This window comes from Patella vulgata, chromosome 3 (genome assembly GCF_932274485.2).
Source record: "Patella vulgata chromosome 3, xgPatVulg1.2, whole genome shotgun sequence".
NCBI lineage: Eukaryota > Metazoa > Mollusca > Gastropoda > Patellidae > Patella > Patella vulgata.
In genome coordinates, this window is record NC_065881.2 from 1,551,595 (window position 1) to 1,567,924 (window position 16,330).

General features: G+C 37.3%; 1 protein-coding gene across 4 annotated transcripts in view; it reads right to left on the minus strand.

Moving 5' to 3' along the window:
* The window catches only part of LOC126814709 (uncharacterized), a 52,238-nt gene extending 37,075 nt beyond the window's left edge, over nt 1–15,163 (minus strand). For 2 of the 4 annotated variants that reach the window (XM_050540066.2, XM_050540067.2), the window contains exon 1: nt 13,530–15,109. In XM_050540066.2, coding sequence (XP_050396023.1) covers nt 13,530–14,070 — 541 coding nt within the window. In that variant the 5' untranslated portion in view covers nt 14,071–15,109. Of the gene's footprint in view, nt 1–13,529 lie in introns of all 4 variants that reach the window. The other 2 variants (XR_007677712.2, XM_050540065.2) reach the window with 2 other exon arrangements.
* Between the last annotated feature and the right edge of the window lie 1,167 nt (nt 15,164–16,330).

The window sequence follows — 16,330 nt, forward strand, 5'->3', positions numbered from 1 at the left end:
TACTGGATGTTTAATTCTATCAGTCTACTCATAACCATTAGCCATTAGATTAACATATAAGCGCTCGTAACATTAAACGATATGTTCACATTTTTGTCTTGTGTGCGTCCATCAAGGCTTTTTTTTCGGAATCCAATATTTTCCATACACTGGTCAACCGAAATTCCATCCTTTGATTGGAAATAACAACACGATACATAGTTTCTTGGGAATTTATCTTAAGTGTACTAAATCAGTTAATAAGCTGCATTGAAAAATGTACATGTATTTTTATACACAAGTTATAACCTATCATTATTTTAAATTACTTAAATATGTGAGGTGTTTAAACTTGCTGTCGTGATAGGTCTTAAAAGAGTCCTCATTGAAAAATCACATTCAAGCAGTTTTATCTTCATTACGTGATTTGAACAAAAACACTGGCATACGAAAACACTGGCATACACTGCTATTATAACATCCTATATAATTTAGTTTTTGTATTATGTATCTTTTAATGTATAGATTAAATTTCAGAGGCAAATGGATTAACAACCAATTATGTCTCTTTGCAGTTGAAAGTCAAATTTCAAATGCTACCATAAACTAACAAAATCTGAATATTGTCAATATCCTGGAAAACCTTATAACTCACATGTTTTACCATTAATAAGCGAGGAGTAAAATAGAAGGCTTTTGTTTATCGTAATTGTCATTAGAATTTGTTTTCTATTATCTGACCAAAGTAAAGAGTTGAGTTTAATTTCACAGTATACAATTACATTATTCAATTTTAAGTTTTAATACATGACTTTAAGCTTGTATTTCGTTTCAATTTTTTCCAGAGCAGTGAACCATCAGCATATCTAAATTTGAGATGCAACAAATGGCCTATAGTGTTTTGTAAAAAATAGTTGCAACTTGGGTAACATTGAAAAATCACAATAATTATTATCAATGTGAATTTTTTGGATAAAAGTATCACAATGTGTATAAACCATAAAATAACACAGTTTTCGTTTTGTTATTAATAACTGGCCCTGAACCTGATCATAATATTTGCTGTTGCAATTTAACACAATTTCATTCATAGAATTATAACATAAAAATGGGAATGAAGTTCCAGGTTTGATCTGATCATTTCTACCTTTGAAGGGGCATTTAACCTCAAGAATTGTATTTTCATCTATGATTCTATCATCCGGGGTTTAGGGGACCTGCTTATGGTCCAACCTTCGACGATGGGTTGTATGTTCAATCTATTGGGGGTGTATGATTGAACATACAATAATTCAATAACTCACTTCTCTTCGTATAATCTTATATTCTGTAACAATATTTAACAATAATAACATATATATATATAATACTGACCCACAGGCTAAGTAACTTAATAAGGAACAGCATCTAAGAAATAACTTATCAGAGACCTGCCCTTCAGTCTGTCCCTTGCCTGCCTGTGTGGTTCTACTTATGATCTACAATTTTTCCTCTAATATACTAGAGGTTACTTGGTAACAATAAACAATACATAGTAATTATATATATTTAAACTTAAGAATATTTTATAGTTGTTAATGGGTAGTATTTAAGTGACATCCATTCATTCATTTACTAAGTTGACTAATGTTTATAGATGGATTATCTCATTACTACTATTGTCTCTAATCTCTATCATAGCTGACCATTGATAACTTACTATAGATAATCCATCTTGGGAGCCAAGTTGTGGTGTAAGTCTAGCCCTGTATTGGGTGAATGGCTGTATTAAATACTACCTGGTCATATATGGACGCCCCCTATTTAAGTTTCGACCCGACACTCAGACGTTGTTCTTAAACTTTTCTCCCGACATTATTCTGGTAGGCCTATATTAAAGGAGCTAAGTCTGTAACTCAATATTTTGCATAATATTCGAATTCCCAAAGACGAATCAGAATTCAATACTGATCACTTTCAATCCATGTTGATACTATGTTGCCATGACTATAGGATCCTAATATCCAATATTTAAGACATAATTAACATTTTATAATAAGTACCCTATGATGTTGGGTGTCATTTTATAATGAACACAACAGAAACATATCCTACGACACAATGTGGCAGTAGTTAGTAAAGGCTGATTCACAAATGGCAAAATAATAATTTAAACAAAATACATGTAGTGTAGAATGCATTAAGCAGGCATACACGATTAACATTCAAATTGAACTTCATATATTTCAGGTTCCCAAAAATGAGCCATCTGCCTTTAAAAAAAATGTACCATGCTTCATTCATGCATATAATTACTATCTCTATTCGGTTCAGCCCTACCCTGATCTTGTTTAGCATGTCAAACAAGGATTATTCTTCCAATTTCTGCTGCTATTCGATCATTAGTCACTTGCTATGCACTATTAACATCTGCCTTGTAAATTAGAATGACACCTTATGATTATATATATACATGGTATTAAAATATAGTAAAGTATGATCACTCAGATTGTGAATACATATACAATCAAAGAAAAATATGCATATTCATCATTGAACACCAGTAAAATAGGTGTGATGTATATTATCACAATAGCCTCACTATCAGACAAATATAGCCCTCTCATAATTTTGGATTCATGCTCTCATCTAATGTATCTTCTGAACACTCTTTTGGTTTTGCTAGTTAGATTCCTACTCTTGTGTATTTTTAAAAGTGAAAGGACTTGCCCATAGGCAGTTTGTTTGAAGGAATGAGATCAATGTTGTTTTACAAAAAATAATTTTGTTATAGTACTTATATAACACTGATCGTCACCAATGATATATACGCATTTCTGTATGTTGAATCATTTGGTTAGCTAGGCCATTTGACTCTATATACCTCTATGTAAGCCAATATATGATATGTGTTAAAATAAAAATAACAAAAAAACTCAGATCTCTGTCCTTATTGCAAATTTTAATCGCCTTTTACGATTCACAATTTAGCTTGCAGATGACGAATTCTTGGCCCCACATCATCAGGGGTAGCTTGAAGTTTGAGGGGGGTGGGGGAAATGGGAAAGAGATTATTTATTTCTCGTTTTCTTTGCCTTTTTCTTTACCAGTCCTTTTTGGGTTTTAGTGGCATGAAAATTTCGTACAAGACCTTGAGGCAAAAGATCCTGAACTATCCATTGGGGTCCTTTTACTTCCCTAAGTCGTGTTTTATACCAAAATTGCCCTCTGTATTTTCTTGACTGCAGTATCTTGTCAATGTTTGTCTTCAAATTTTGTTTGTTGAATTTGTACATTTTGTGTTTCGTCATTATTAGTATTGTTGTTAGTTTGTGCAGTTAGCTGACTGTTACGGTTATCATTATTTGCGTTGGGGTGCGGTTGTGCATCAGCAGTTTGTGACAGATTTTGATTGATCTCCTCTGGATTCAGGTCCGTTTGCTGGTCTTCTGGGATCTCAGGCAGATTGGTAGGGCGCTTTGCAGGATCAATGTAAGGCCTTAATCTGTCTGCATGAATGGGTGACTTGACGAGCTGGTGATCAGCGTTCCTTCTTAATTTATAGGTGTGGTTTTCAAAGTCATGACAGATGTAATATGGTCCTACCCATTTACGTTTTAGTTTCCTACAAAATCCTACCTGTACCTTAGTACAGTATAACCAAACCATTTGGTCCTTTTTAAAATTTGGTGGTGCCGCTTTTTTGTTGTGTTGTTTACTATATTTTTCTTGAGCCCTTTGATGTTTTTATTTGCAATATCGTTCGCAGTTTTTAGATTTGTTTGCATCTGCTCAAAATATTGTTTTGCGTCTCTTTTAAGGTTGTCTGGTTGTAGTAGTTCAACATCAATTGGGAGTGTGGGCTCGCGACCGAATAACATATGGAAGGGACTCTTATTGGTAGATTCTGTAGCTGGTGTAGCTCTGTAAGCCATAAGGACTCCTGGAAGAATATCTGGCCAATCTGATTGATCTGGCCTGCAATAAGATCGGATTGCTGTCAGTATTGTTGAGTTCATCCTTTCACATGCTGCATTCGTTTGTGGGTGGTAACTTGATGTATTAAGTTTCTTAACTCCCCAGAAGTTTACATATTTCGTTGATCAATTTGCTCATAAAATTCTGCCCTCTGTCTGTTAGAATTTCCTTTGGGGTCCCATAGCGGCATATTATTTCTGCAAAAAGTATTCTTGCAATCACTATGGCCTCTGTTGACTTCAAGGGAAATGCTTCGACCCATTTTGAATAGGGACATACAATCAATAGAATTGAATGATATCCTTCTTTTGTTGTCTTTAGTGGGCCCAAGATATCCATATGGATTCTGCTAAATGTGGTGCCAATGGGTAGTGGACGAAGTGTGGCTGGCTTTTTATGGTAGTACGGTTTTGACGTTTGACAGGTTTCGCATGACCGGACATATTTTTCTATATCTGAATACATTTTTGGCCAGAAGTATTTTAATTGTATGGCTTTTTGTGTTCTGTCTTGGCCTTGGTGACCTAAGAAGTCATGGTAGTTCTTTAGAATATCATTTCTCATATCTTGAGGTATGCATAGTTGTTTGACCTCTCTTTCTATTTTGGTGCCTTTCCCTCGTGGTGAATGAAGATGATACAGTATGCCATTTGTTAGTTGGTAAAAGCCTTCTGGCCTTTATTTCATCTTCTGGGAGAATGTCATCTTTTAGAAATTTGATGAGGGGTTGCAATAAAACATCCTCTGCCTGAAGTTTCTGCATCTCTTCTGGCAGTATTGTCAGTACTTCCTGTATGCTTTCTAAAGGTGCTTGTTGGAGATAAGCTTGTTCCGCTGCTACCAATATTTCAGCTGTTGACATGCTCTTAAACTGAGTTTCCACATGATTCGTTGGTGTCTGCTGCAGTTGATCCTCTGTTATGGCTTCCTGACATATCTCTTGCACTTTCTTCACAGTTGTCTGATTGTTGACGTCTTCATCATCACTTTGGACAGTTACATCTTGAACTGCTACATCATAGGTTCTACGTGATAATGCATCCGCATTCGTGTGGTTCTTTCCCTTTTTGTGAATGATCTGGAACTGGTACTCATTTAGTTTAAGAGACCATCTGTAGAGTCTACCAGATTTAAATTTCATGGACTTAACATACGTAAGGGCTACATGATCTGTGTAAATCATGAATTCTGTGTTGGCTAAATAAACATGAAATTGTTTGACACCTTCTATTATCGCTAAACATTCCTGTTCAGTGATATGCCATCGCTTTTCTCTGTCATTTAGGGCTCGTCCACCATATGCAATTACAACTTCCTTGCCATCTTCATCATGTTGTCCTAATATATATCCTATGGCATTGGAGCTTGCATCTGCATGCAACAAGAACTTCTTTTCAAAATTTGGGTATCGAAGTATTGGTGGTGATATCAAGGCCCTCTTCCATGTCAGATCTCTGAGGACTTCTGTTAAAGTACGTTGAAAAGCACTTGGTGAATTCGACAAGCCAAAGGGCAGCCGATTGAACTCAAAAACACCTCTGTGACATGTGAACGCTGTTTTGTGCTTTGTGGCAGGGTCCAAGTTTACTTGCCAATACCCCGAAAACATATCTAACGTTGAAAAAATGTTAGCATGAGCCTGCCATGTTGATAGTAGGGGTGTCACAATAAGACATTTTTTTTACAAATCATTTCAGGCCAGCAATTTCCAGAGGCGAAATTGCTAGCTGAACACGATTTTTAGAATTTTTTTTATCTATGACGTCATTTTCGGTTGGGGTTTGTCTGATTTCCAAAATGGCCGCCAAAAGTTGACGTAAAATGAATTTCCAGATAGGATGGGTGATTTTCATGCAAGGTATGGCTTGTAATATATCATATATACTATTCAAAAAAAGTAGGGGATATTTGATTTTTAAGTGTTATTAAAGTCACCTAATGAAACTGACGAAGAAACAAATGACAAAATGAAATGAAGTTCACATTCATCGATTTATTCCAAATGATAGTTAGACTAAGTAAGGCACAGACTGACCATTATAAGGGTAAAATGATACCCGGGGTCAAACAGCAAAGTTACCACAGCATCACAACCAAGTCAGTAACGGGTAAATCCTCCTCTGTTTGCCAAACAAGCATTGATCCGACGTGGCATACTCCTAATTAGACGTCTAAGGTCATTTTGGTCCAGATTGTTCCATTCCTGTTGCAACGCAGCAGCAAGTTCTTGGACATTGGCAGGACGTTGTTGACGTTGACGTAACCTCTGTCCAAGCATGTCCCAGACATGCTCGATGGGGGAGAGGTCGGGACTCAGTGCTGGCCAAGGTAATGTGGTGATGTTCTGTTGTTGGAGGTAACCTGTAACGATCCTGGCCCTGTGACATCTTGCGTTGTCATCCTGGAAGATGAAACGGCGGCCATGACGTCGTGCGAACGGCACAACATGGACTGCCAAGATGTTGTCCCGGTAGTACTGGCCTGTAACACGCCCTGCAACAACATGTAAAGCCGTTCTTCCAGCAACAGTGATGCCTCCACACACCATAACAGAACCACCCCCAAATCGATCATGTCTGATGACGTTAACGTCTTGGAAGCGCTCGTTTCGACGACGCCACACCCTCCTACGTCTGTCCAAAAAATCAACAGTGAACCTTGACTCATCTGAAAACATCACATTGCTCCAGCGTCGATTATCCCAGTGTTGACGATCCCTACACCAACGACGTCTTGCCTGAATGTGATGATCTCTCAAACAAGGGATCACGCGAGGACGTCGGGCGCGAAGGTGACCCCTATGCAGTCGATTCCGAATCGTCTGGCCACTCACTCTCACACCAGTGTCTGTTTGAAGACGAGCGCTGATCTGATTTGCTGTGATGACACGATTTCTCAAGGCCAAGGTACGGATAAATCGACCCTGGGCTTGAGTTGTCGCCCTTGGTCGACCTGAGCGTGGTCTGTCCTGTACAGATTGTGTATCACGGTATCTGGACCATAGCCTGCTTATGACAGACTGAGAAACATTCATCGTCCGCGCCACAACCGCCTGTGTTGTGCCGATCTGTAGCATGCCAAGGGCACGTAACCTTTCATTTTGGGTAAGCCGACGCATATCAAAATTTGTTTTCTGGTCACTAAAACAATTAAACTGATGTTTCCACCCTGGAATTCAATGCCACAATGACTGTAACATTCAAAGTCAGAGTCGTGCAAATCTTGGGTTGGACCCCCATGATGATCCCAAGCATCACCTGCATTCCATGCGGTAGCTATTGGTGCGTTTGGGCGTCACATGTAACTGGAAATGTTTCTTCTGTTAGGTTCTATAGTGACTTTTTTCGTAGTCATTTGCATATTTTAGTATTATGCCCCCAAAATCAAATATCCCCTACTTTTTTTGAATAGTATATAAGGTTTTTGTTGTAATTGAACTGAAAAATAATCTCTAAAACTAGTTTCCCCAAATCCAAGATGGCGGAAATTCAAAATGGCGGCTAAAATTTACCTAAAATGGCCGATTTGTCAGATTAAAGTCATTTCACAGTTTGATTTGGTTTGTAATATGTAATCTAAAGGGTTTTCACTGTCACTGAACTTAAAATTAATCTAAAGAAAAAAAGAGTTTTCAAAATCCAAGATGGCGGAAATTCAAAATGTCGACCAAAATTTATCTAAAATGGCCGATTTGTCAGATAAAAGTCATTTCACTCTTTGATATGGTTTGTAATACGTAATTTAAAGGGTTTTGAATGTCATTGAACTTAAAATCAATCTAAAATAGATTTTCCAAAATCCAAGATGGCGGAAATTAAAAAATGGCGGCCAGATTTTCTCTAAATTGGTCAATTTTTAAGATAATCGTCAATTTTCTGTTTGATATGGCTTGTAATATGTCCTCTATTAAGTTTTCAGAGTCACTGAATTTGATAATTGTAGATGACTGTTTCAGAAAAAAAAGGGACAATCACCAATCTTTCTATTGGATTGGTTTATAATAGCAAATTGTAATAGTTTTTTTAGGGCAACTGAATTTGATCTGACCCAGGAATCTACCTTAATCTAAAGAAAAAAAGAGTTTTCAAAATCCAAGATGGCGGAAATTCAAAATGTCAACCAAAATTTATCTAAAATGGCCGATTTGTCAGATAAAAGTCATTTCACTCTTTGATATGGTTTGTAACACGTAATTTAAAGGGTTTTCAATGTCATTGAACTTAAAATCAATCTAAAATAGAGTTTCCAAAATCCAAGATGGCGGAAATTAAAAGAATGGCGGCCAGATTTTCTCTAAATTGATCAATTTTTAAGATAATCGTCAATTTTCTGTTTTGATATGGCTTGTAATATGTCCTCTATTAAGTTGTCAGAGTCACTGAATTTGATAGGGGGGGGGGTGGATGGCTGAATGGTTAGCATGCGCGTGCTGTATCATAAAGTCTGTCATTGAGTCGACTGGCGTGATTTTGAATCCCCGGTTGTACGTGGCAAGGAGTAGGGTCGCCTGTCCAACCTCGTGGGTTTTCTCCGGGTCCTCTGGTTTCCTCCCACTGCGAAAGACCCCTACGCACAAGCCAATTATGTAAATAAAATTAAACCATATGTTAGTCCCGAAATGACCTAGTTTGTGCCGAGTGGACGTTAAACCCCATTTCTCTCTCTTTCTCTCTGAATTTGATAATTGAAGATGATTGTTTCAGAAAAAAAAGGGACAATCATCAATCTTTCTCTTGGATTGGTTTATAATAGCAAATTGTAATACTTTTTTAAGGGCAACTTAATTTGACCTGACCCAGGAATCTACCTGTCAATAAATAAACCATGTGCAGAACTTACCAGTCAGCTAATTAGAATTTCAAAGAATTTAACCTTAAGACACAATAAATGTAGCTTAATTGTTTTTATGCATAAAACCCCCATAACAATACAACGGGGCCAACTGACGCATTTTTAATTTCATCTCCTTTGTCTTTGCACCATTTTACCGGAGTGAGAATCATTTGTGGTATATCCAGTCGTTAAGAATTTAAGTTCTCCTATTCGTTCAGAAATGGTAATGTGGTCCGTTTTTGCATCGAAGACTCCGTGTCCAGTAACTTTTGTGGTATAGTCTAGATGTTGTATCCACAGGTCATTTTCGTCAGTTACGTATTTCACAACAAGTTCTACATGTTAGAACAACACATAAGAAAAGAGGAAATCGTGGGGGATGACTTTTGGGATACCTAGTCGTAAATGCATTTCCAATTATTTTCGTGATGATTATTTTTAACTTAGAACTTGGTGTGCATTACATTACAGACGAATATGATCTGTGGATACCATACCACACAAGTTGCGGACACAGAGACTTCGATGATTCATTTTACACTTTTCACTTTATGAAATACATGACTGACAAATATGAATTTATCTGTCTAGATGATACCACAAACGGTTTCCGGACATAAGTCTTCTGAACAAAAGTTAATAAATATTGATATTCGTCAAGCAGTGTGCTATGAGAAAAATTGGCCCAGACAGTGGTACTATGGTGTACTCTTATTTCGAATTCCAACTATCTAGGGTTCTTGTATGCGCACGTCAACGTGTACATATAAACCTGGTTTCTCGAGAAGCCCCCGGTGCTGCATCCTGACAAGGAGAAACCACACTGGAAAATCCTAAGGTACTTTTTCAGCAAACATAGGGATCGAACCCCAGATCTCGTTCTTAGCGAGTCTTACTCACTGAACCACTATTTCGAACCATTTCTGAATAAACAATAGATAAATTCTTAACAACTGGATATATATACCTCACTGTTTTGCTGGAATAATATTAAATCTTGTTTATGTGAGATCCAGTATAACAGTTCCAGTTACCATCAAAATAACTACTACTCTTTGCTATTACAAGCCAATCCCATAGGAAAATTCACGATTGTCCTGTTGTATTTTTAAGCAATTATCTACCATCTTCAAAATTCATTTTTGATGTAATATTCATTTTCAAAATTCATTTTTGAGGTAATATTCATTTTCAAAATTCATTTTTGAGGTTATTTTCAAGTTCGTGGACTTTGAAAACCTAATAAAGGACATTATTACAAGCCATACAAAACCGAAAAAATGACGATTATCTGAAAAATCGTTCATTTTAGGAAATTCTGGTCGCCATTTTGGATTTTGGAAACTCTTCTTTTGAGGTTGTTGAGTGACACAGAAAACCCTTTAAATCGCATATCACTCGCCATATCAAACTTAAAAATGACGATTATCCGAAAAATCGACCATTTTAGGGAAATTCTGGCCGCCATTTTGAATTTCCGCCATCTTGGATTTTGGAACCCCGTTATATTTAGATTAATTTTAAGTTTAGTGACACTGAAAATCCTTTAAATTACATATTATAAATCATATCAAAGAGTGAAATGACTTTTATCTGACAAATCAGCCATTTTATATTTTTGTATTTATTGATGTCAGTAAGATGTTACTATGGAGAACGTAAATTTCAGATTAGACATTCCAGACTTCGTAATTGTAAAAGTGCTCTAAACTTCCATAGATTTTTAATGCATATTTCACATAACCCGACATGCAGTTGTGGTCATACTCAAGAAGACAGCGACCATTATTTTCTGCACTGCCCAAATTATTCGTCTCAGCGTATCTCAACATTAAATACCCTCCCATTTAAATCCATAAATACAAAAGCGTTCCTATATGGCGATACCAACGAAAGTAACCCGTTCAACAAAGTGAGTTTTAGTAAAGTTCACAAGTATTTAAAACTAAACAAGCGCTTTGAATAGATAAGGTAATTGTCAGGCGACGATGATTGGTGTTAAATAGTGATGATGACGATGACGATGATGATGACCATGAAGATGATTTATTTATATATTTATTTATATACTAGAAGAATGCCCGGCTTCGCTCGGGGGTCATAACTCCGAAACCGGATGTGGTAGACTAACGCCACCTGGCCTATGTTACTCCCCGGTATGAGCTACCCCTATACCCCAAATTTCAGACTCGGAAATGACAACGTGAATGATGGATCAGTCGAACGACAGAGTGAATGACAGGAGTTTTCCAGTCGAATAATAAAGATAATGGCAACGCTGGTCATAGCATATCTGTTTATAATATATTTCATATAAATGTTTATACACGTATTTGAAAAATACATTTAGGTCTACGTGTAATGTTGAATGTATAAATTCGGAAATGTTTTGATCTCTTGAACTGTATTATTTAAAATACACTATTAACGTATTAAATTGTAAATAATGAATCAAGCCAAGACATGTATTAAATGTTTTAAATGTTTTATTGAATTGGAATAGAAACTGAAAACAGATTAACACCCTGTGTGAGATATTTCATTCAAATATTGTGAAAGGGTTGGTAATAAAATTAAAATTGTCATTGTGTCATTTTAATAACATTGAATCGTCCTATTCTGTTACGTAGTCGTCTCAACATATTGTTGTCATGGGTTACTTCTGCTAAACAACTCAATAGAAACGAGTAAAGTATTATAAACGAAATTATGTCTAAAGAGTTCTTCATGACATGTATTGACTGTAAGACACAAAGCGTACAGGATCTAAGTGTGATATTAAAGGTCAACACGTAACTAGTGAACTGATAAATATTGTACAATTTATCTAAAGAGTACATTTATGAAAACGTGGTACTTTTCTGATATCTAGTTAAATTAACACTTACCCAGATCTTGGCATAAGCATGACTTAAAATGATCACGGCTAAAACACTTCCGTGCGAATCAAGAATTCTTTATGTAAGAATAGAGCTTTATAAGACCGTAAATGCACCACACATTATGTCTCCATAAGATGGTAGCTATATCAAACTTAAAAATGACGATTATCCGAAAAATCGACCATTTTAGGGAAATTCTGGCCGCCATTTTGAATTTCCGCCATCTTGGATTTTGGAACCCCGTTATATTTAGATTAATTTTAAGTTTAGTGACACTGAAAATCCTTTAAATTACATATTATAAATCATATCAAAGAGTGAAATGACTTTTATCTGACAAATCAGCCATTTTAGGTAAATTTTGGCCGCCATTTTGAATTTCCGCCATCTTGGATTTGGGGAAACTAGTTTTAGAGATTATTTTTTCAGTTCAATTACTAAAAAACCTTATATATGATATATTACAAGCCATACCTTGCGTGATAATCACCCATACTATCTGGAAATTAATTTTTCGTCAAATTCTGGCGGCCATTTTGGAAATCAGAAAAAACCCAACCGAAAATGACGTCACAGAAGTAAAATAATCTCATAATCGTCTTCAGTGACAAATTTTGCCTCAGAAACAACCCGACCCCAAATTTTGTTCCGATTGTGACACCCCTATTGATAGGTATCCCCCCTAATACACGCGCGCCACCTAGCGTGGAATGTCGACGGCGGACCCCATTAGTGGTTTGGTGTAGCTAAGATTGGGTACAATCTGTTTTGGGTTTAATGCCCTACGGTTCTGCACCTGCCGGGATAATGAAATGAAATAGGGTTTAAAGTCCTACTGGGGCAATGAAGACGGGCATACGCCATACAGTGTACAATGAGGGAAATTTTGCCCGGGCAGCGGCACTATGGCCTACTCGTTTCTCGAATTCCTTCTGCCAATGGATCTTTTACGTTTAGGCCATTGTATACACGGGACCTCGGTTTTTCGTCCTATAGACAGCTGTCCTTACCAGGCCCTCCGTATTTCACCGTTGACAAGGAGAAACCAAGTCGGAAAATCCGGGTGAACTTTCTCGGCCAATGCAGGGATAGGAACACCCGACCTCCAGGCTAGCGAGCAAGCGTCTTACCCACCGTGTAAGACGGACATATCGATTTCAGGACCTCCTGGCTAGAGAACCAGTACCTTACCCACTGAGCCACGTTGACTCCCATATATATTAAACAAATCTGACAATGCGTCAGTATAATCATTGTGAATAGTATAGGACTATAGTCTGTTCTAATTAATTAGTATCACTGGAGTAAATTTTTGTTACTGGTGAACACTTCCCACAGTAGATTGGGCAAATTGGTGAAATCAGTTCACTAATAAGTTTACATTGTGAGTAGTTTTGATGTAATAATTAATTTGACAAAAATAAATAAACTACTGATATTTAATCACAGCTTATCAGTTGATATATATAGCTCCTCTGAATCACAAATGGTCATTCCAAAATGGCGAACGCTCTGGTTAACTTTAAGATACATTGCTTATACTAAAGGTGGTTAGGATTTTTATATGTGTTAATTTGTATATTATTAAAATTCTGGAAATGGTATAATATAAGAATCCATATATGTTTTTTTACAGGTAATCTTTTTCACTAATATTATTTAAATCATTGTGTTGCAGTGTCACAAACGTGTTACAGACTATACTTTAAACCCCCTTTGTTAATTAATTAGTCATGGCCTAGTGGACCTAGACTCTAAACAGTAGATGTGGGAAAAGTGAGGTGTCCCCCAATGTCCGTATGCTGTATGCCCAGTCTGTGAGTTTGTCTTCTGGGGATTTGTTTGTTTATGCGTGATGCGGTTCTTTGTAGGACCTACCTGGAATAGTTGATTCTGATCTTTGATACAATGCTGAAACTGATTTGTTTTCAAGGAAAAAATTTCTCAACCGAGCCCAATTAACTTCATCTACTTCCCATTCCTTCTCAAAATATAAGATTTGTTCGATAATTAGTCCAAATTTTTCTGGTATATCATCCTTCCCTTCACCTATAACAATAGGCAGGAAAGTGGTACTTTTACCGCCATCGATCAAGTTCTTAAACGATGTTTGCTCGGTGTATTTATGCCAGTAATTGACCCTAAAGCCTTCAGTTAAAATGACCACTACTTTCTCGGATGGTTCAATCAACCCAGCCGTGAACACTTCAAATAAATTACTTCCGGGAAGAATTTTCTCAAAATAATACGAATCGGTAAAGCCACACGCTGCTAGTTCATCTTCCATTTTCGCTAGAAAAGCTCTAGACAATTGGTGGTCTTTATTTCTGTTACTTGCTGGACCCTCATAATAGTTGTACAGAACACAATAATGGTACTTTTTTCCTCTTAATTTCGGCTTTGGAATAACCCCGACCATTTTTACTCACTGTCTTGGGTTCTGTTCTGAGAGTTGTGCCCCCTTGTATTAGGTCATTTTGACACCAGTTTAAATATAGTTATCACAAGCTGCTTCAAATGTAGCAAGAGTTTTCAGGAAGATCAGGGAGATTAGGACGGCAGTGGAATGTAGCTGGCGGTCATCTGATCCTATGGATTAGTTCCGATTTATTCTACACGCCCGTTGTATTATAGTTTTGAAATTGTCACCAATAACACCGGTTTATTATATCACAATAGTTAACTTTACATATGTGTCACATTCCTTGACGCCTCGCGGTCGATATATCGCGTGCAGATATTAAAAGTTCGTCTGCTTTTCGAGCTAGAGTAAAGCGTAGCATTTTGGTTTCATCTTTTAATATATACTCTTCAAAACAAGTAGGGGATATTCAGAAACAACACAAAACTGCGGAAATACACTGCCGTTTTTATTAGAGGTAACCACTGTATGTTAATAAGAGGCCGATTGCCTACACATGAACATAAACAGTTCATATGAGCGGCTTATCTGACCGCCCCATTTCACTCGCAGAGATACACCGTCAAAAGTGAAAATGGACGTTTGTCTTAATAATGAGTAATTGCTTCACCAATCCTCAGACATTCAGCAATTCGTCGTGGCATGCTCCTACTCAACCGTCCAATCACGATTTTGGGCAATCTGACCCACTCCTCTTGCAGTGCTACGGCCAATTCTTGCAGTGTTGTCGGTTGACGTAACACACTAAAGCAAAGATTCGCTAAACAGTAAATCTTATGCAAGAACCGATGGGAAAGCAAACATGGATAAATAAACCAGCACGCGGCAGTTTTCATCAACCCTTTCTTGAAGTGTCAAATTTGACAATGAACCCCTCCCACGTGTATGTGCAACTCAGTGGTTATTTTAGGGCGATTAGCTCTTCATCTCTGTACTTACTCTCAAAGCATGCCATGTGTCCATGACTATACATCATATCACAACCTGCATAGGTATTTGCATTTCAATATCCCCAACGTCTTTTGAAGAGTATATATGCTACTCTTCATGAAGGTATTGAAACAATAAATCTTTTATGATCTATAGTTGTTCTAGTTTATATATTACAACAGGGTAACGAATTATTATATATATATATATATATATATATATATATATATATATATATATATATATGTTTATACACAACATATAATGCGACATAGGGCATGGCGTTTGCTAAGACCCACTTCTTATCCACTTCTGACATTTCCTATTCTAATGTGTTGGTCAAAGGTGCGGTGCCCTACTAGTGAATTGGTGGTGCGATGCCCTACTAGTGAATTGGTGTTGGGATGCCCTAGTGAATTGATGGTGCGATGCCCTACTGCTGAATTGGTGGTGGGATGCCCAACTACTGAATTGGTGGTACGATGCCTAACTACTGAATTGGTGGCATGATGCCTAACTAGTGAATTGGTGACGCGATGCCCTACTACTGAATTGGTAGCGCGATACCCTATTAGTGAATCGGTGGTGGGCTGCTCAACTACTGAATTGTAGTGCGATGCCCTACTACTGAATTTGTGGTGCGATTCTCTACTAGTGAATTGGTGGTGCCATGCCCTACTACTGAATTGGTGGTGGCTGCCCAACTACTGAATTTGTGCTGCCGTGCCCAGTTACTGAATTAGTGGTGCGGTGTAAACTACTAAATTAGTGGGTTGTTGTAGCTGATTGATAACGGGTACAATCTGTTTGGGTTTATCGCCTCACTTGTCTGCATGAATCGGGCTAATGAAGACGGACATGCGTCATGCCCTTCAGTATCGATTCCGGGACCCCCAGACTAAACAACGAGTCACCCTACCCATTGAGCCACGTTGACTCCCATATATATTAAACAAATTATTATTTTTAGAATCTGGAAATGCGTCAAAATAATCATTGTGAATAGTAGATACAATGACATCAATATTGTACCCATCGCGAAATTAATTACTTTCGTTTTCTTAAAGGAACAAGAGCATCGCTAACGCTGCAATATACGTCCACATTCCAGCATTGATTGATATGGTACTTTTTAAAATGAAGAGAATGAAAAATGAAATGACTGTAATATGATAAAAGGCAAAGACGGCGAGGCGTTGGGTTTGTTTTGCCAAATTTACAGACAACATACTAACAAAAAAGTGGGTGTGACACTGTCCCAGGAGGGACACAGTTCCTAGATGATCCATTCAGAATTGCAGCCTGTAGACGATAGATACAAAAAATG